General features: G+C 49.9%; 1 protein-coding gene across 1 annotated transcript; it reads left to right on the top strand.

Annotated features, from left to right (window-relative positions):
• Positions 1-384: 384 nt before the first annotated feature.
• Positions 385-19,784, top strand: FCMR (Fc mu receptor). Its single transcript, XM_068986398.1, has 10 exons — positions 385-421; positions 7,298-7,633; positions 8,388-8,519; positions 9,484-9,706; positions 13,794-13,930; positions 14,253-14,411; positions 15,015-15,073; positions 18,340-18,484; positions 19,277-19,412; positions 19,688-19,784. Exons 1-10 carry the CDS (start codon positions 385-387, stop codon positions 19,782-19,784), a joined length of 1,461 nt encoding a protein of 486 aa, XP_068842499.1.
• The last annotated feature ends 492 nt before the right edge of the window (positions 19,785-20,276 follow it).

The raw sequence follows: 20,276 nt of genomic DNA, 5'->3' as shown, positions 1-20,276 counted from the left end.
AATAACTCTGGCTCACATAAACCCCACAAAGCATAGGAGGACCCTCCAAGGCATAGAAATATGAGGCCTGTTAGTTTCTAGCAGTCTTTATTAATAGAAGCTGCCTCGAGGCACTTTGAACCCTGGGGACCCATTCTCACCCAACATAGCATGTTTTCTCAGTTCCTGACTTCCTCTGCGGTTTGCTGGTATCTTCTTTTTCCGTCTAAAACTGGTAAGCAAACAAGATAGGTTGTCATTTCCTCATTTCCAAGCCCCACTCCTCGTGGGGGCCCAGAAATCTCTTTTGAGCATCAGACGGCACAGGGCGGCGCCTGGGTGAGCAGCGGGCCTCTGTCCCCCTCTTCGGGGGCCCTTGGATGGGACCTTGCTCTGGAAGGAGCCATGGATCTGTGGCTTTGGGCGCTTTACTTCCTTCCAGGTAAGTGCTCTGGAGAAACACCTTGGACGCCGTTCGAGGACTGAATTGGTCACATGTAGGGGAGTAGCTGGGTATCTCTGGCTCGGAAGCGTCTAGATGAATTTAGTTGTAAACCAGTACCTGGGGCAGAACAAGGGTGGGTTAATGGGGAGAGGTGGGTAAAAAGCTATTTTGGCATTTTGCAGCTTGCCTCCTTGTCCGCTAAGGTGTTGACTCACAAGGCTGAAGGTGTCCCCTCTCCCAGGTGTCAGCCTGTTAATCTGGCTGTTAAAAGCCTCCAGCATTCTCTCTTCTTACCTCTACATTCTTTCTTTGGTTCTCTTATCTCCTGAATTTTCAAAGTTCCAATCGAAGACTCCCTGGTCCATCTGGTAGGCCTGCTTCCCCAGGTAGCTCAAACGGTAAAGAGTCTGCCTGCAATACGGGAGATCTAAGTTCAATCCCTGGGTCAGGAAGATCCCCTGGAGAAGGAAATGGCAGCTCACTCCAGTATTCTTGCCTGGAGAATCCCGTGGACAGAGAACCCTGATGGGCTGCAGTCCATGGGGTCACAAAGAGTCGGACACGACTGAGTGGCTAACACTTTCAATTCATTTCCAGAGTTTCATATCTTGATTTACAGCCATCTCTCGGGCACCCCCACTTCCACACCTCATCAAGATCAAAAATACAACCGGCCTGACACCAAACCTCGTGTTTCTCACTGGTCATCACCTAAACCAGCTCCTCTGTCTTCACTATCTGTGATATCAGCTGCAAAATGCCAAAATAGCTTTTTACGCACCTCTCCCCATTAACCCCCAACCAGACTTTGACCCAACTGATGGCCAATTCATGTAGTTTCTAGATTCACACTTACCAGGATAGGAAGAAATGGCAGCCTCTGCTAGAGACAGAACAGAGGAGTGAAAAGAAAAGGAACACAGGAGCAGCTTTTAACTACCTCCCTACTCTCTGCAAGCTGACAGCCTGTGGCTCCACATCCACCTCACTTCTTCTTGCCTCTGAGCTTAACATCATCCTTCCCAAAGACCTTCCATGCCTCCTACTACCAACTGAACCAAACTCCTGAAATACCAACTCCTTCCTTGGCCTCCGCTTTTACACGCTGAGCTTATCATTCTCCGCAGGACTTTCCTAACCTCCAGCCAGCACACGTGTGCAGGACTTCCCTGCCGCCACGGCCTTGGTCCTGCTGTTCCTTCTGCCAGGAGCACCCTTCCCCTCACCTCCACCGCTGATGCAGCCCTTCACGCCCGTCTCAACCTCCACCTCCTTCTCTACACTTTCCTTTGGAACCTCAATATTTTATTGATTCGGTGGTAATTTTCTTGGGGGTCAGAGTAGTTGTTTATTCATACTTGCTTTCTTTGTGATGGCTGGAGTTTTGAAGAAAGGCAAATGTTTGAGTCAAATGATGGAAGTCCCTGAAAGCCCAAAGGAATGAAGTTTTAATGAAATAGACTCGGTGACAGGAAGTAGGACATGGGTGAGCACAGTGGACGGTCAACCAAACTTAGGCCTGAGAGGGAAGAGGGATTGGGTGGACGTGGGAGACGTCTAGAAGTGAAGGGCACCCGAATTGCAGTGCAGCAGTCTGTCCAGAGCAATATGACTCTCCTAGCCAGAAGGGTCCTTACTCTGGGCTTTGTCCTTCTCCACTGGTGCCAGTCCCCATGGGGTGAGGAGTTCAAGACCCGAAAGGACATGCTTACCCCAAGCCCACATCCACGCCGCCTCTGCTAGACCTCAAATTCCCTGTCCAAATGACTCTCAATCCACCGCTGACGACTCTGCAACACTACCCCGGGTCTTCTATCCTAGACTTATGTCTTGGCCCTTAAAATGGCTACAGGTGGATGTTTGGGAAGGAGATGGGGTTTATACATGCAAGCTGGGTCATTCACCAAGTATATTCTGGGACTGTTGTGGAGTGGCAGGAGCTAGGGATGAGAACTGAAGGGAGAGGGGCCAGAAGCTGGAGGCAGAAAACTTGAGGCCATTTTCCCCTGCACAACATGTGTGAGAATGGACATCCAAGGAGGGCATAAATTTGTCAAGATGTTGGAGAGTCCCAGGGACAGAGGAGCCTGGCGGGCAACAGTCCATGGGGTTGCAAACAGTCAGACAAGATTGAACAACTTAACAACAACAACAGTTTACTAGCTTGGTGATTACCTCTAAACTATTCAGACTATGATATTTAGGCCTTATTTGTATTCCTGCCCCAGGTCCTGCAAATTTAGGGGTGGCCCTAGTCCCAGAACCCATCGCATGAGGCACAAACTACAGGCCACATCACTTGGGGCCCCAGGTGGAGGTCCACAGGAAAGCAACACAGTAGGATAGGATGTAGGCTTTCAAGCTGTTTTTACCTTGACCTGTAATAGTCAGAATGCACACACTTGATGCTGTGATATAGTACACAAACACACACCTAAAACTTACCTTAATTCTTTAATATGAGAATGACTCTGGGGCTTCAGCACTTGGATGGATGTTGATGATTTTTTCGGAGATAGGAAGAGCTTGTACCGGAACAGGTTTTGGAGGAGGAATCAAGAGGGTGGTTTTTTCTTCCCCCTTTTACCATTGTAAGTGTGAAATATATCTTAGACGTTTGAGTGAAGTCCAAGTGGAGGGATCCAAAAGGCAAGTCTGGAGCTCAGAGGTACAGACAAGGCTGGAGATCCACTCAGTGATGAGATCTAGACAGAGTTGGCACTAAAAGGCATGGGAGCCCATGGGCTCTTGCAGGGAGACCCAGGGGGACAGAGAAGAGGAAAGGCCCAGTGCCAGGCCCTGGGGTGGCCCAAAACTGGTAGAGAAGGAGCCGTACATAAGGAAGGAGGCAAAGAAGTAAGAGAGGAGGAGAAGGAAGTGAACAGATAAGGAGAAGTAAGGAGATGGCAAAGAACAGCCATTGAGAGAGTGACGTCAGGGAAGCCAGGAAAGCATTTCCAGGCAGGAAGGCTCTATCCCACCAAATGCTGCCAAGAGGATGAGAAAAAAAAAAAGAAGGCAAACAAGTGACCAATGTGGCAACAAGGAAAGTTTTGGTGACCTTGATTGGAGCAGTATCAATGGAATATTGGAGACAAAATTCTGACAGACGTAGGTGGAAAAGGAATTAGGAGACGTGGGACTGGATTCAGTGGTTTTGAGAAGGAGAACAGGAGAGGGGCAGCTGCAGCTGGAGGGGAGGGGAGATGTCGACGAGGGGTCTTCCACTGTGCGCATCATCAGGGCATGTGTGTGAGCCGTGTTAATGCTGGAAGAGAGGAACCACCGAGGCAGGCAGAGAAAGGGGGTGATTGCAGGAGAGAGGCTCTGTAGGAGGTGATGGGATGGACTCAGGATCCAGGGCAAAGGACTGGCTTTCGAGAGAAGACAGATACTCCATTCACAGCGACAGGACCAAGGCAGACAGCAGGCCTGGACACACACAAGTCAGAGTGTGCAGAAGTGGGAAGCCACTTGGGATGTTTCTCATCTTTTTTATTTTTTTAAGAGCCCTGCTCCATCTGATAAACATAAAGCTCTCAGGTCAGCTTCCTTCTTCCAGAGATCCTGCTGTGACTGGAGTCGATAGGGTCCTCATCACCTCTCCTGCCTAGAAAATCACCACCCTGCAGAATCCAGGCTATTCCCAGAGCACAGCCACAGCCAAGGCTTTGGGGCCTAAACCTTATTTTGTATTAAAAAACAAGTTTTTTTCCATATTCCAAACATATGCTGTGCTGTACTTAGTCGCTCAGACATGTCTGACTCTTTGCGACCCCATGGACTGTAGCCTGCCAGGCTCCTCTGTCCGTGGGGATTCTCCAGGCAAGAATACTGGAGTGGGCTGAGTGGGTTGCCATGCCCTCCTCCAGGGGATTTTCCCAAACCAGGGATGGAACTCAGGTCTTCCCCATTGCAGGGGGATTCATTACCAGGTGAGCCACCAGGGAAGCCCAAGAATACTGGAGTGGATAGCCTATCGCTTCTCCAGCGGATCTTCCCAACCCAGGAATTGAACCAGCGTCTCCTGCATTGCAGTTGGATTCTTTGCCAGCTGAGCTACCCGGGAAGCCCATTTCAAACGTATATTTATATCCAATTACATGTTGAGGGGGACTTTTTATGCCACATAAATCCCTCTCCCCTACCATCACCACTGAAAATCAAATCACCGAATCAGAGACGAATGACACATGACAGCTTCTCTAAAACATCAGTATTAAACAGGATGATTCCTTTATATCTACTCCTACTCCCCCTTTCTTCCCTGGAATCATTTGGAAATGTAATCATAAGGCTCAAAACTGCAAAAATTCAAGGGCACCGGGGTTGCTTACCTAAAAGTGCAGATTCATCAGCAGATATACTCACCCGTTCAAAGCAGATATAATCACCTGGCTGAAGGGCAGGACCAGGTCATCTGCATCCTAGCAAGTTCCCCCACAGGAGTCTTATATACACTGTGCCTAAGTTCTAAACCTGGAGGTTGTATCTATCTTTTTTTTCTATTTTGGAAGTTTGCTTGTGGTTAGAAGCTATTATGAACTCCAAGGAGAGTAGAATCTGGTCATTTTCACCTTGCACATTAATGCTTCCCTGGGACCAGAGCTCAGTGTACCCAGCAGCTTTCCTTGTGCTTCATCCATCCAAAGTTTGCACACTAAGGATGTCCCAGTCAGTGCTGGTTGCTGTTACAAAGTGTCATAGATCGCGTGGCTTCCATAATAGACATTTATTTCTCACAGTTCAGGAAACTAGAAGTCCTACATCAGGGTGCTGGTTTCTGCAAGGGCCCTCTTCCTGGTTTGCAGAAGGCTACTATCTCCCTCTGTGTTCGTGTGGTCTCCTGTGTAAATAGAGAGAATACGGACACTGATCTCATTTTGAGGGCTGCAGCCTCATAACCTCATCTAACCCTACCTACCTCCAAAGGCCCCACTCTATAATACGGGAGCTTCAACGCACGAGTTTTGGGCAGTACTAATGTACAGTCCATAACGTAGGCTCTGCGCAAGCCAGAGGGTGACCAGCAGTACCCCACTGAATAGAGAGAAGCCACTGGAGGTGTCTGCACGTGTCATGACCCCTCTCTGCTCTATCTTGCCTCTGCCCATTGTACAGCGCCTCACCCTTGAGAAAGCAGCCAGCATGCCCTTTCCTGGCTGAGCTGATCTGAAAACATTTGCATGCTCACTCTCAGGTGCCAGGCTTTGCAAACAGGTGTGTGTGGTCCCTCTGGACCTACGGGGCATTCCGCCAGCCCCTTGGTTGGGTCTTTGCCTTTTGAACAGGTCGCCCTTCCGTTGGCATGTTCCAGTCACAGGGCTGCCTCCCTCGTCTCAGTTTCCATGGTGTTTAAAGCAGAGGTGGGTGATTCGCATGAGGGCTTTCACATCTGCTCACACGTGTCTGGCAGTGCCCTCTGCTTCTCCGTGCTGTGCTAACCAGCTGCACATCCAGGCACTAACGAACCCCTGCGAGCGCTCCCCTCCTAGCCCTTCTCTAGCCTCCTCCACCCTGTCCCAGGCTCTCACGGCTGTTTCCTCCTCTCTCCGGGTATCCCCATCCTTCTCTCCCCCCAGAATGTCCTCCTCAGGGCATCTAAAAGCCTGCAGCCCCACTTCTTCCCCTGACTCCTCGGAGCGATTCTAAATGTGTGCTCTGCAGATGAATTTGGGGAAACTTGTGAACACCCTTCCCCTCCTCATGAACATGCTGGGTCCTCTCTCCTCTCTTAGGCTTTATGGGGCCAATTCTCACTGTCTAGAAAGGTTTCTCCTCCACCCTAGTCCCCCCAGCCTCACCCCAACACACACACTCCATCCTCTGCATCATCTTCCCAGAAATATACGGACCCTTGTTGGACCCACTTAGTTGAAAATCATACCCTCTTCTCCAGCTTAGCCCCGCCTTCTCTCCACCTTGCATAAGCTTATTGATGCCAGCGACTCAGGAGCGACACCTTTCACTGCTCCCTGCTCCACACCAGCCCCAAGGCACAAACAAGATGTGCACACACTCAAACACACTCCTGTTTCCCTCTGTATTCCCTCCTGCGGTGAGGATGACCGGCATTCTCTGAGCCCTCCATACCCAATCCTTGAGGCCACAGCTTACATAGCCCTTCTCCCAGAAAGCCTTTCTCAAATTCCCCTCCGTGGCAGCCTGGATCAGGCCCTCCGCTTGCTGCTTCCAAGGAGCCCTGTGTATCCACACCATGGGATTTATGACACTTTGCTGTAGTGGCCATCGATTTGTATCACTAAATAAGTGACTCATTCTGTGAGGGAGGAATGGCAGCTAGCTTGTCACATGAACGTGATTCAATAGATACCTGTTAATGATTGAATTTAAAAAAAAAAACTGGAGGTGAAAGAGTTCTTTTGGTGGGATGGATCCAAGTGAAACAAAACTAGACAGGAAAACCTGGTGCAGTAAATTTCACCACGCCTCCCGGCAGCACACTGAAATCACTAAGGGGCCACATGCTGGTTGTGGGAGGCGGTTCACCGTGGCATCCCCCCTGGAGCGGGGTGGACATTTTGACTAGATTCTCAGGAGGTTGGTGTCTGGGTCCATAGGGGTTCAGGTGTGACGATAAGGCGGAGGGCTACATGAAGGCTTGGGCTAGGGAGAGACTGAGCCTTGGGACGGACACAGAGCTGGACCAGGGAGGTTAACAGGGTTGAGGATGGAAAGAGGCTGTGGGTGCAGCTAGGGCTAGACATGAGGGAGGCACAGGGCTGCTCATGGGGATGGAGCTGGATGCAGAGATGAGTATGAGGCTGCGCTGGGGCCCAGGTTGGAAACAGGGCTATGTTGGGGACATGGCTGGTGATGGGGCTTCCTCTCACTAACTCTCTCTCCCTGCAGTAGTCGGAGCCCCAAAAGTCCTTCCAGAAGTAAAGATGGAGGGAATGCTGGGAGGATCCATTACCATTGAGTGCCCACTTCCTGAAACGCATGTGAGGATATATCTGTGCCGGACCATTGACGAGTCTGGAAGATGCACCACCGTGGTGTCCAGCAGCAAATTTGTCAGGGAGGAGTTCAAGCACCGAGTCACACTGGAGCAGTATCCGGACAGGAATCTGTTCCTGGTGGAGATGACAGAGCTGACCAAGAGTGACAGTGGGGTCTATGCCTGTGGGGTGGGTCTGAACACAGACCGAGGCAAGACCCAGCAGATTACCCTGACTGTTCACAGCGGTAGGTGCCCCACTCGATGGAGGCTCAGGACACCCAGGAAACGTTGCCCCTTGGGAAGGCGGGGACAAGCATGGGGCCGCAGCGGCCCCCACACCCTAACACTGCTGCCATACCAGCTAGTCCAGTGGAAACTGGGATCCATGGGGCTGTAACCTCATAGAGTCATCGAACTTCATGATCCACCAAATTTTCTACCCAAGCCATGAGAAAGGAACAGGATCGGTGCGCCCCCGGGTGGTACCGTGCCCACTTTTCCCGGGTCACAAGCCAACTGGGGGGTGGGCATGAAACTGAGGAGAGGCTCTGAGACTGGAGGAAACTGGAAGCAAAAGGACATAAACAGCCCCATAACTGTCCTGTCAGAAATATCAGGGATAAATATAAAGGAAAGACAATCATTTTTCAAGCCACAGTTGATGGCCAAATTTGTTGCTTTATACAATCCTTTCCTTATTGCTCCAGATTCCCTCCTTTCTCCCTTCTTTCTCCACTGACTTCCTCAGACATACGCAGTACTCATTCCCAATGGACTCTGATTTTGCAGAGAATGCCCACTGCGTTAGGGAGAAAGAGGATTTTTTCCCAGGGAAGACCACAGCCCAGTTACTTTCCTGCTCCTCTCGTGGGCACCATGTCCTCATCCCTTTATTGCCATCTACCCTGGCTGAGTCAGCCTCAACTCACACCAGCAGTCCGTCCCCGGGCCTCAGGCTGTTGCTGGAGACCACCAATGGACTTCTCTTGCCTTTGGTAGTTTACGAGCCATCCTGGGAAGAAGAGCCGATGCCTGAGCCTCCAGCATGGTTTAATAGATTTCTACAAATGCACGTGCCTCCTTGGTTCCAGATGCCTCCACATGCCAGTTCTTTAGAATTCATGTCCAAAGGTCAGTTCCCCGAAGCTAGGGCCGGGGAAGTGGGGGAAATTCTATGTTGTTGTGAAAGTGGATGAGGGGATATGTGTTCAGTTCATGCAGTGGTTGGCAGAGCAGAGCTGAATCTCACGTGTGTATTTCCCTGTCTTGGAAGAGGGAACCTCCTTGAGCATTCCAAGGCTTTCAAGCCCATCCCTCAGCCACTTGGCACTAGTTGCAGTACTTACACATCACCACCAGGTGGGGCCGCGCACAATGAAGTTTATGCTCCATTCACAAAATCTAGCTCTTCTATGAATGACTAGGAAACCAAGACTGGGCAGACAGTTCCCAGCCAGAAGTCCTCTTGCCTTCTGCTCCCCAAGTGGCTATCTTCCATTTGATGGCATACAGTAATTTAACAGCTCTATTTTGTGACAATAAGATTAATAATAATTATACTAATGATAGTTTTACACTTCTATCACTTTTCTGTCTTGAATGCATTTTGACAATGTTTCCATCATATCCTCCCATGTTCCCTGAGAGGTAGACACATTAATTGAATATTGTTACACTAGCGGACTCTGCTGGCCCTTGAGAGGGGGAGAATGTCACTGAGCTCATTATATACCCAAGGTTGTGACTGACAGGTGTGGAATGGGGGAGAATAGACAAACACATAGATATAATACAAGGCAGGGCGGAAACTGAACTACAGTCGAGGTTTTCTCCATGGTTAAGAGGAGGGAAAGCTCTTCTGCCTGGGAAGTCAGGGAAGACTTTCTGTTGGAAATGGAGTTTGAAGCAAATATAGACAGAAGGGACTAGGTGTAGATGGCCTGTTCAGAAGGCATTTCAGACAATGTGGATTGCAAGAACACAGGCAGTCTACCTAAAAGGAAGGAATGTATTCAGGAAAGAAATGGTTGACCCAAGGCTACCAGAGACTAAAGTGTGGATATGGAAGGTCACTTTGTCCTGCTCTGTCCTGCAGTAACAACACCAGCTCAAAGGACCGAGTCTCCTCAAGCACACCAGGCTTCCCCCAACCCCTCAGTCACCCACCGCCCCCGAGTTTCCAGGGCATCTTCGGTAGCAACTGCTGAGCCCACCGTCTTCCTGCCATCCATCACAACCTCAAAAACCTCAGCTCAGAAGGGGCCTCTCAGGCTCCAGACGGCCAGCTATAACCAGCAAACCAGGCTTCACAGACAGAGGTAAGATGCCTCCACCATCCAGGATGGGCTAAAGCTGGTCAAAGGAGATTAGAGTTAGGAGATCCACCGAAATCTCCCTAAAATGTCTACCAACAGAGACACTTCTTGGCTTTGTCTCTAGAAGTCACTGTGAAATATGGTATAGATATATTTATTATAGCTATACTAATGTTATAGCTGTAACATTAACTCATCAGTCCTATTAACAAGTACGCACATCAGTGCTCCAGGAGGAGATCTTGTAGAGATGAGACAAAGATCTTTCAGTCATTCAACATTTATGCAAATCTGTTTTGACGCTGCTGCTGCTGCTAAGTCACTTCAGTCGTGTCCGACTCTGTGTAACCCCATAGACGGCAGCCCACCAGGCTCCCCCGTCCCTGGAATTCTCCAGGCAAGAACACTGGAGTGGGTTGCCATTTCCTTCTCCAACGCATGAAAGTGAAAAGTGAAAGTGAAGTCGCTCAGTCGTGTCCGACTCTTCGCGACCCCATGGACCACAGCCTACCAGGCTCCTCCGTCCATGGGATTTTCCAGGCAAGAGCACTGGAGTGGGGTGCCATTGCCTTCCAGAGTTACATTATTACACTCATTGATCACAGATCAAACTATACATTTGATCCACTGCTTCAAGTCTAGTCACCATTTCCGTTGAAGGCTCAGTCATATACTTGGTAATACAACAAATAATAATCTTGTGAAACAAGCAAAATACAAATGGTACAGTGAATAACATAGTGGAATTAAAAGTAAATATTTTATCCATGAGCCTCCCACACCAGTTTCGTTTTTTTTAAGATTGTCAAGACTAAGGAATGGGTCACTGAGAGCAGAAATCTGATTTTTCATGTGGTTCAAATGTGCTACATTAAAGGATTTATCAGGTTCAAAAATACAGCATTCAGTTTGAATTAGAGTACAGAGGTCTCCCTGAGATGCTGTAAGGTGTCGAGGGTCTTGCAGTTGTGTGGCACTGCCTTTCTCGTCATAGAGGTCTCAGAATTCAGCAGGTTACTATCATTTAAAGCTTATGAAAGTTGTCAAGGCTTAGATATGGTCAATTACACCCTCCAACCCCACTGAAGGCACACACACACACACACACACACACACACACACACACACACACTGCTAAATGGTCATACCAATAGAATACAGATCTTTGACCCATTGGGATCATACCAATGGTAGATTGGTTGGGGTTACTTGTAATTTGTTAACATGTATGACCTTAAATTCATGGGAATCCCAGGCTACACCTTCGTATCATCCCTGTAGATGTCAAGGCCATAAATTAGTGCCACAAATCTACTGAGTTCCATACCAATCACTCTCTCTAAGGGTTATAACAGGCATAGTTCATAAAGCACCCAGCCTTGTCTCACAGTTACCAGGTTGATCATTTTTGGTATGATTTAACCATTCCCAACATAGAGGAGACTTTAAACTTAAACGACCATCAGTCAGTTCAGTTCAGTCACTCAGTCGTGTCCAACTCTTTGCGACCCCATGAATTGCAGCACGCCAGGCCTCCCTGTCCATCACCAGCTCCCGGAGTTCACTCAGACTCACGTCCATCAAGTCCGTGATGCCATCCAGCCATCTCATCCTCTGTCGTCCCCTTCTCCTCCTGCCCCCAATCCCTCCCAGCATCAAAGTCTTTTCCAGTGAGTCAGCTCTTCCCATGAGGTGGCCAAAGTACTGGAGTTTCAGCTTTAGCATCATTCCTTCCAAAGAAATCCCAGGGCTGATCTCCTTCAGAATGGACTGGTTGGATCTCCTTGCAGTCCAAGGGACTCTCAAGAGTCTTCTCCAACACCACAATTCAAACGCATCAATTCTTAGGCGCTCAGCCTTCTTCACAGTCCAGCTCTCACATCCATACATGACCACTGGAAAAACCATAGCCTTGACTAGATGGACCTTAGTCGGCAAAGTAATGTCTCTGCTTTTGAATATGCTATCTAGGTTGGTCATAACTTTCCTTCCAAGGAGTAAGCGTCTTTTAATTTCATGGCTGCAGTCACCATCTGCAGTGATTTTGGAGCCCTAAAAAATAAAGTCTGACACTGTTTCTACTGTTTCCCCATCTATTTCCCATGAAGTGATGGGACCAGATACCATGATCTTCGTTTTCTGAATGTTGAGCTTTAAGCCAACTTTTTCACTCTCCTCTTTCACTTTCATCAAGAGGCTTTTGAGTTCCTCTTCACTTTCTGCCATAAGGGTGGTGTCATCTGCATATCTGAGGTTATTGATATTTCTCCCGGCAATCTTGATTCCAGCTTGTGTTTCTTCCAGTCCAGCGTTTCTCATGATGTACTCTGCATATAAGTTAGTGTGGTGTTAACCATGTAGAACCTCCCCATAATTGTAGGAGTTTTTCTTTTAATAGATGAGAAGTTAATTTTTTTATTGAGACTTAGCTCATCACTCAGATTGAGTTTAAATGACCCTAAGAGAAAACTTAAATCTATGGCCAGCCTCAGAGCAGGTATTTTTAATTGGCCAGGTGAGAGGATCCCATGTAGAATTACTATGAATAGACAGAACAGGACTGAACACTCATCTAAGACAAATCTCCTAAGGGGTATCCAACAAAAGCCCTAAAGAACAGAAATCCACCAAGGTAACCCAGAAGTAATAGGCACAGGTAATTGGCCACAACCCAACAATTGGATTGTTTTAAACTAGCATAGAATCATGCTATCATAGATGGCTCTGAGAGACTGCTCCTGTTTTGACAGGGAAGAACTAAATGAATATAAAATCAGCTACTAAACCATCAATAATTTAAAAATTACTTTTGCGTGTTTCCTTTTACTTTTTCAACGTGGCTACTAGGAAAGTGCTGCTATCGACCACTAGGAGGCAGCATTAGAACAGATTCCAAAGGAAACCAGTAATACCTGCGAATTATTTTTTGCCAAAGCAAATAGAAGGGGCTTCCCAGGTGGTTCAGTGGTAAAGAATTGGCCAGCCAATGTAGGAGACAGGAGATGCAGGTTCTATTCCTGAGTCAGGAAGATCCCCTGGAGGAGAAAACGGGAACCTGCTCCAGTATTCTTGCCTGGAAAATCCCATGGACAGAGGTGCCTGGTAGGCTACAGTCCGTAGGGCTGCAAAGAGTCAGACTCAACTGAGCAGTTAGGCACACACACAAGCAAAGGCAAACGTGAGCGAAGAAAGGCATTTCTGACACCATTTGGGTCTTACAATTAGGAAATTGAGCCCACGAGAGCAAAGTGGTTACAAACAGAACCAGGACTTCTGATTCCTAGTCTATTAAACCATAACAGCCTACTAGTGGAGAAGAATTCAATTAACTCAACCAACATGTTTTTAAATCCCCACTACATGCCAGGCATTGTGCTATGTCCTGAAGATGTAGAAAAGTTTAAAAACGTGTGATATCTAGGTGTTATTTTACTAATACTAATCTTGACTGTGAGAAGTGTTGTAACTGGTGTGAACTGAGGAAGTGCTGACAGAAAAAGTTGATTCTAGTTCACCACGACTGGCGAAGAAAATGAGGACTTACGTAATGGATAAGGAAAGTAAGATTTCAACATGTAGAGAAAATGGAGGGAAGACCTTCTAGGCAAAGGGAGCACCATCTTCTCTTCCATAGTTATCAGAAACTAACTCATCTAAAATCTGCAATCATCTTGTGAAGAAACTGAGGTGGAGAGAGCTGAAAGTGGAACTGACCTTTGCTGATTGCTGCTTGGGTCAGCTACATTAAGGTCTTTATAGCCCCTCTTTTATTTCATCCTTAAACTGTTCCGTGAAACAGGTTTTACTGTAACCATTTACTGGGAAATGAGGCTCAGAGAAGTTAGGAAACTGATTCAAGATCACACAGCCAGGAAAAAGCTAAACCTGAAATTTAATCCAGGTTTCCTGACTCCATAGACAGGCCCTTTTGTGACAGGGGTGGGGTTGGGGGAGGGGGGGTGGGGTGAGAATTCTGTTATCCAAGGGACAAACCTGTGAACCGCCTTCAAAAGCTGGCCCTTGGGGTGCTGCCTTAAGTCCCCCTCCGTTCCTGACCTCTCCTTCCTCTTCCCGCTCCTCCCCTGCTCAGAGCCTCCAACCAGGACCCGGGTACTGCGTCTAGGATGGAAGACCAAGGTGTCTTCGTCCTGATCCCCACCATCCTGGGTCTCATACTGTTGGCGCTTCTGGGGCTGCTGGCGAAAAGGATCGTTCAAAGACGGAAAGGTGAGTGGGTAGGGCCCAGTGACAGCGCGCCCAGAGCACCCAACTCCCTCTGATCCCCCAGGGACACTCAGGACCTTTGGATGAGCAGACTGAGTTTGGGGGGACTTGGGATGGGGCTCGGCGGTCTGGACATGGGGACGGTGAGGAGCGCGGCCCGAACCTTGAAGTGGAGGGTTCCGAGCCACTTCCGAGCGGAGCACCCTCAGGTCAGACGCTCCCAAACAGCGGGGAGGGGGCCGTCTTTAGTTTTCTGTAAGACTGGGCGAGTGTGGGCCTCTGACACCCTCCTTCCTTTTTCGGTCCCTGCGGCTTGGTTGATAAGCTCTCTCCAGGCGGGTCCGCCGACTGGCCGTGAGGATGCCCACGGTGGACGCCTCCCAGCGGGCCCGGTCCCAGCGGCCGCGCGTGTCCCGGCGGCCACGCACGCCGAGCAACATCTACAGCGCCTGCCCTCGGCGGCCCCGCGGCGTGGACGCGGCTGGTGAGCCTGCGGGCAGGAGGGAGGAGGGCAGGGCTGGGCGTGCGGGCAGGCACTGGGGAGAAGGTCGGCTTGTGCGGGCGCGAGGCGGGTCTGGGGGTGGGGGGGCGAGGGGGGTTGGGGCGGGGTGGAGCTGGAGGAGCGGGGAGGGGTGTGGGGGACGAGGCGAGGTGGGGGGCGGGACTGGAGGGGTGGGGGTCCTGGGGGACGAGGCGGAGGCGGGGGCGGGGCTGGCGCGCGAGCTGGAGCCAAAGAAACTGCCGCTTCATTTTCTAGATAAAGAAATGGAGGTTCAAAGAAAGGCAGTGAATTGCTTATTTGAGTGAATTTGTCCTTTGCTTTATGTTTTATGTCAAAAAGACCTTCTTGGTTTCCTAGTTATTGATAGAAGAGCTAGACTTTGTGAATGGAGCATAAACTTCATTATGCGTGGCAGCGAGGTGGGGTGGGGGGGTGGCAGCGGGGTGGGTTGGGGGAGGAGGGGGCCGGGCCGGGGCCGGCGAGCCAGCTAGAGTTCAGGGGGCTTCCCGCAGAGCTGGGGGGCGGGGCTGGGCCCTGGGCCCCGCCCTCATGCCGCCCTCATGCCGCCCTCCCCGTCTCCTTCAGGTGGAGGGTCGGCACCGCCCCCTGGCCCCGGAGCTCCCGCAGCCTCCGCCCCGCCGCAGGTAAGCCCCGCCCGCCGCAGGTAAGCCCCGCCCGCCGCAGGTAAGCCCCGCCCGCCGCAGGTAAGCCCCGCCCCGCCTCTGATTGGCAGCTGCGGCTCGAAAGGGCGGCCCCAGACCTGGGCGGGGGGGCGTGGCCCCGCGCGCCGTTTGCGGAGCTTCGGCTTCGTGGGAGGGCGCGGGCTTTCCCAGCCGCTGCGGGTCCCTGCGTCGGGAAGTGAGTATCCATTTCCTCCTTGGACGGTGCCCGTAGACGGCTACCCAACAATTGTGGTAGACTTAGTTACCTGGCTTCTGGCCAAGCATTTCTCACGGGATAAATGAGAGCTTAAGTAGAGGATGCTAGATGTCAACTGTACAAATACGAGAAGGGCTTTCCTGTGTAAGAGATTCAGTTTCCAGTAGGTCTTAAGAGGGTAGAAGTTACCCGTTTCATCTGAGGAAGTACTTTCTAGTAAGCCCTCTAAGATGAGAGGAGGTTGTTTACTGGAGGCAATTAAGCCTGGCCTAGGGAGTTGGTGACACGACTGAGTGACCTCACTTTCGCTTTTCACTTTCACGCATTGGAGAAGGAAATGGCAACCCACTCCAGTGTTCTTGCCTGGAGAATCCCAGGGACGGGGGAGCCTGGTGGGCTGCCGTCTATGGGGTCGCACAGAGTTGGACACGACTGAAGCGACTTAGCAGCTGCAGCAGAGACACAGATGGACTTCCCTGGTGGCTCAGCTGGTAAAGAATCTGCCTTCAGTGTGGAAGACCTGGGTTCAGTCCCTCGGCTGGGAGGATCCCCTGGAGAAGGGAAAGGCTACCCACGCCAGTATTCTGGCCTAGAGAATTCCATAGACTGTACAGATAAGATTCAACACTTTGAGTGAGAAAGACTCCTCTTGATATCTAGATGTGGAGTAGGGAAGTCATTTTTTTTTTCTCTCTCTCTCTCTTTCATCTTTCTATTGATGGCCACTGGCAGGTGTATGAAAAAATGTTAAACTATTCATCCTTCTTTGTCTTCCCCAATTAAGAAGAGAACATTTTATTCTCTAAAGCATCCACAGTAGCAGAAACATTATTGCTTCCAGAACCAGGAAAACTAAGTGTGGTAAATGTCCCTGATTTAATTAGGGTGTAGGCTAAGCTGATGCAGCAAACGCTAAACCCCAGAGCTCGCAAGATGGAAGCCTGTTTTCCTCAAAAGTGAAGACAGGGAGCCAGGAGGAGGTGGCCTGAGCCATGGGGTCATCTGGGGCCTCAGAGGCCTTCTGACTGTTGCTCCACCATCCCCTGGAGTCTTGCCTCATCCGTGGTTGATGCTCAATCACTAGTACCATGTATGCATCCCAGCACATGGGAGGGAGAAAGAGAATGTTGCTTTTTTAAGACCAGGAGCCTGAAGTTTCACACTGGGCACAGTTTAATCACATGGTCCCACCTGTGTTCAAGGGAAGCTGAAAACTGTATCCCTGTGCATCTTGCTTAAAAAGGGGAGAGTGATGCCTGGGAACAGGCAACAGCTCTGCCCCCATCAGGCCCAGCTTCTGGAGCTTGCCCTTGCTGAGCCCTGCTGGAGGAGTTCTCAGTAGCATAGGTAGGCCCAGTAGTGCCCATCAACTCTACCCTTTGTTGTTCAGTCACTAAGTCATATCTGACTCTTTGTGACCCTATGGACTGCAGCATGTCACTCTTCCCTGTCCTTCACTATCTCCCGGAGTTTGCTCAAACTCATATCCATTTGAGCTCTTTTCTCTGAAACTGTTCTGTGACCACACATGGCCTCATGTGGGCCTGTCAGTTCAGTTCAGTTCAGTTCAGTCGCTCAGTCGTGCCTGCCTCTTTGCGACGCCATGAATCACAGCACACCAGGCCTCCCTGTCCATCACCAACTCCCGGAGTTCACTCAAACTCACATCCATTGAGTCGGTGATGCCATCCAGCCATCTCAGCCTCTGTCGTCCCCTTCTCCACCTGCCCCCAATCCCTCCCAGAATCAGAGTCTTTTCCAATGAGTCACCTATTCGCATGAGGTGGCCAAAGTACTGGAGTTTCAGCTTTAGCATCAGTCCTTCCAAAGAACACCCAGGACTGATCTCCTTCAGGATGGACTGGTTGAATCTCCTTGCAGTCCAAGGGACTCTCAAGAGTCTCCTCCAACACCACAGTTCAAAAGGATCAATTCTTTGGCGCTCAGCTTTCTTCACAGTCCAACTTTCACATCCATATATGACCACTGGAAAAACCATAGCCTTGACTAGATGGACCTTTGTTGGCAAAGTAATGTCTCTGCTTTTGAATATGCTATCTAGGTGCCTGTACCTTGCTTAAATTTTACCCTTCCTCCATGCTTGAAAGTCACACTCCTGCTATCAGGGATAAAAAATCTTGATGAAACAATTTCACAACAAAGTACCTATGATAAATGACTTGAGTATTTTAAGCCTTCACAGGGAGTGACTTTTTTAAAATGGTTAAGCCAGATCAGTCTCAAATGATGAACCGTAACAGGCAGTGGGAGATACATTTTTGAAGCAAGCTGCTGCCCAATTCCTCTCTGGTAAAGTACAGAAAGGAGCAGGTCCTTTCAGTGAGCGCTTACTCAGTGCCTGCTCTGTTCAGGGGGCTGAACTTCTAATTCTCAGTGGTTGTGTTAAAAATATGTGACTCTCCCTGCTGCAGCCTTCCTGGGTGGATGTCACAATAGTTATGCCATGCTGGGGTCATGGCAGAGCCCTGCCCTCTGAGAACTGATCCATCCCAAAGGCAGATGATCCTGAAGTTTCTTTCCGGGGAAGTGGAGCTCTACACAGCCTGCTACCTTCCTCCCCTTCAACCGCCCACTCCTTCCTGGACTGCACTGTCCCATCACGTCACAGCCTCTCCAGGAAATGAAAGGCCTATGGAGGTGCAGAGGATGATTCATCCTCCTTCTGAATAATTCCCTGAGAAGATGCATATTTATTCCACAAGTCACATCATCTAATCCAGAGGGGAAACTCCTCTGGTGGATGGTTCTCCTCCAGACCCATGCTTAGTCACATGATTTTTGTCTGAGCCCCATTTAAAACACTTCCTGCCGTATTAGATCAAAGTGTTTTCTAGTTATGTAGAGCATGGGGCACCACCCTGAAAATCCCCAGGGCTGAGCCACCTGATGGAGCTCAACCACCTCTGCGTTTTGCCTTCTGGAGGACAGCAACCCCCACCCCACCATTGCCCACTGTGGATACTATAGTCACCCTACCCAAACCCAGGGATGCTTCTTTGGTTGTTTCCAGGTACCTGAAATTCCCTGGCTCCCTGTCCCATCTCTGAAGATCGACTGTGAATATGTAAGCTTCTGCCACCAAACTGCTGCCAAGGTGGAGGACACTGATTCCAATGACTACGTCAATGTTGCCTGCCTGACTCACCTCTCCAGCTGTGCCCCTGGGCCCAGACCTTGGTGTCAATGAGTCTTGTCTGTCTGCTGGTTCCCAACACCCACTCCATCTGTTTCAGAAGCCTCGTTACCTCCCCACCTCAAGTCTCGTCCCTGCCTGTTTGCCCCGAACACTGATCAGTCTCCCCTCCCCCAGCTCTCCTTACACACTTTTGAGCCCCCGGTGGTTTTCACATGGCCTCTGGGAATGCAGAGCATTTGCCCTGTTGCCACCTGCCTCCTCTCCAAACCATGTGACAGGCTATGGTCTTGCAGAGTCTTTTTGATCTCAGGGTCCTTACTCCCCTGGCTCTAGACCACGTGGCCTTGGGCTGGAGTGGAGGCATAGCTGTTGCTTTGAAAGCTTGAGTTCCCCGCCGGCAGAAGGTACCTGGACTGCCCTGTGAAGACACGCTTCAGCCCTGAGCTAGGAAGGGACCCTGGTATGAAATACCCCTGGCAACCTCTTTGCCCCAGTCTTAGGGCTAGCACTTACTAGTGATCTTCTGTTTGTCTGGAGTCCTATGGTGATGGCAGTTTATTTGGATGTGATGAAGGGTTGTAAATTTTCAGAACCATCCTTGTTAGTGACACACGTGGATAACTTCTTTAGGTCTTCCTCCCTTGATCCATGTAAGTACCCCAACTCCAGCATTTTCTCTCTTTGAGAAATAGAATAGCTTTTGTTATCTATTTATCCTTCTTCTATAGCCTAGTACTATCTTAGCCGTGGTCTACTTGACCTATCCAAAGCCATTACAACTGTCTGCTTTCAGAAATACACTCTGTTCCAGTCCGAGTGGCTTATGGCCAGGTGGGAAAGGACAGTGATCTGGGATTCCTGGCGGGCCCATTGTTCTGCAAGAGCACTGACATCATGGAAGAAGAGACAGCCCACATCCTACATGTATTCGACCTCCTAAGTGTTCTGTAGGAGGGCAGAGTTAGGCAGACATTGTATCTTTGGGTTGAAATCAACTACAAAGTTCAGCAAGAGCTGGAGACGAGAGAATGCCCAGTCTTGCTTTTAAGAAGAAGGCCTTTCCCAGACACACAACTCAGCCTCATAGCGCACTGGCCCAGTGCTAGAAAGCAGAGGCTACCAAGGTGCCTGCCTTATGAGCAGGGAGTGCCCTCACAGGTGGGACTGTGCGTCCAGGCATGAGGACAGCAGCCACAATGTCAGCTTGACTCCGGCCCCCCAGGCGGGCGACAAAGGCAGATGAGCAGGATCTGAAAGCGCACCTGAGGGGTGGGGCTGGCGGCAGCGGGCGGGAAGGGCGGACCGAGAGGCAGCGCTAAGGGGGCATCTGCTTTGTGCTGGGCACCGTCTCTGCTCTGTCTTTCCTCATTTACATGTCCAACCAGTGCTCTCACCTCACCCAGCGCTCTGTTCCTGCAGATGTCGTGACCCTGTGATTTCCATGCCCTTAGGCTCAACTCCATATCCCAGCATCCCTCATTGTTCCTCAGCAATTCAAAGACAGGTTTTTAAAAATCCAATTTATTAAGCATTTCCTGAACATTCCCATCCACTAACCCCGCACAGTCACGAGGATTGTGGGGGAAAACAGAGAAACGGGGGCACTGTCCTTGGTGCTCTCATAGAGGTTTTAGTCTGACAAATAAATATGGCATCAGTTAAAACACTGATGGGAATTAAATAGAGTTGTAATAAATATAGGAATCTGCTTTGTAGATTATTCACAGCATCCAAGGGAACCTTCCATGACTGTTGTTGTGGTCACTTAGAGAATGAAGTCGTAAGCTTGGGCCAAGAACAGGACCCATGGT

This window comes from Capricornis sumatraensis, chromosome 14, assembly GCF_032405125.1.
Source record: "Capricornis sumatraensis isolate serow.1 chromosome 14, serow.2, whole genome shotgun sequence".
NCBI classification, from domain to species: Eukaryota; Metazoa; Chordata; class Mammalia; order Artiodactyla; family Bovidae; genus Capricornis; species Capricornis sumatraensis.
This window is presented reverse-complemented; position numbering and strand designations above follow the sequence as displayed.

Excerpts from the sequence above, each read along its gene's own strand:
- FCMR (XM_068986398.1), top strand. The coding sequence starts at position 385 with ATGGATCTGTGGCTTTGGGCGCTTTACTTCCTTCCAG. Across the intron at positions 422-7,297 it reads GGCGCTTTACTTCCTTCCAG|TAGTCGGAGCCCCAAAAGTC; the intron begins GTAAGTGCTCTG and ends CTCTCCCTGCAG. Across the intron at positions 9,707-13,793 it reads ACCAGGCTTCACAGACAGAG|AGCCTCCAACCAGGACCCGG; the intron begins GTAAGATGCCTC and ends TCCCCTGCTCAG.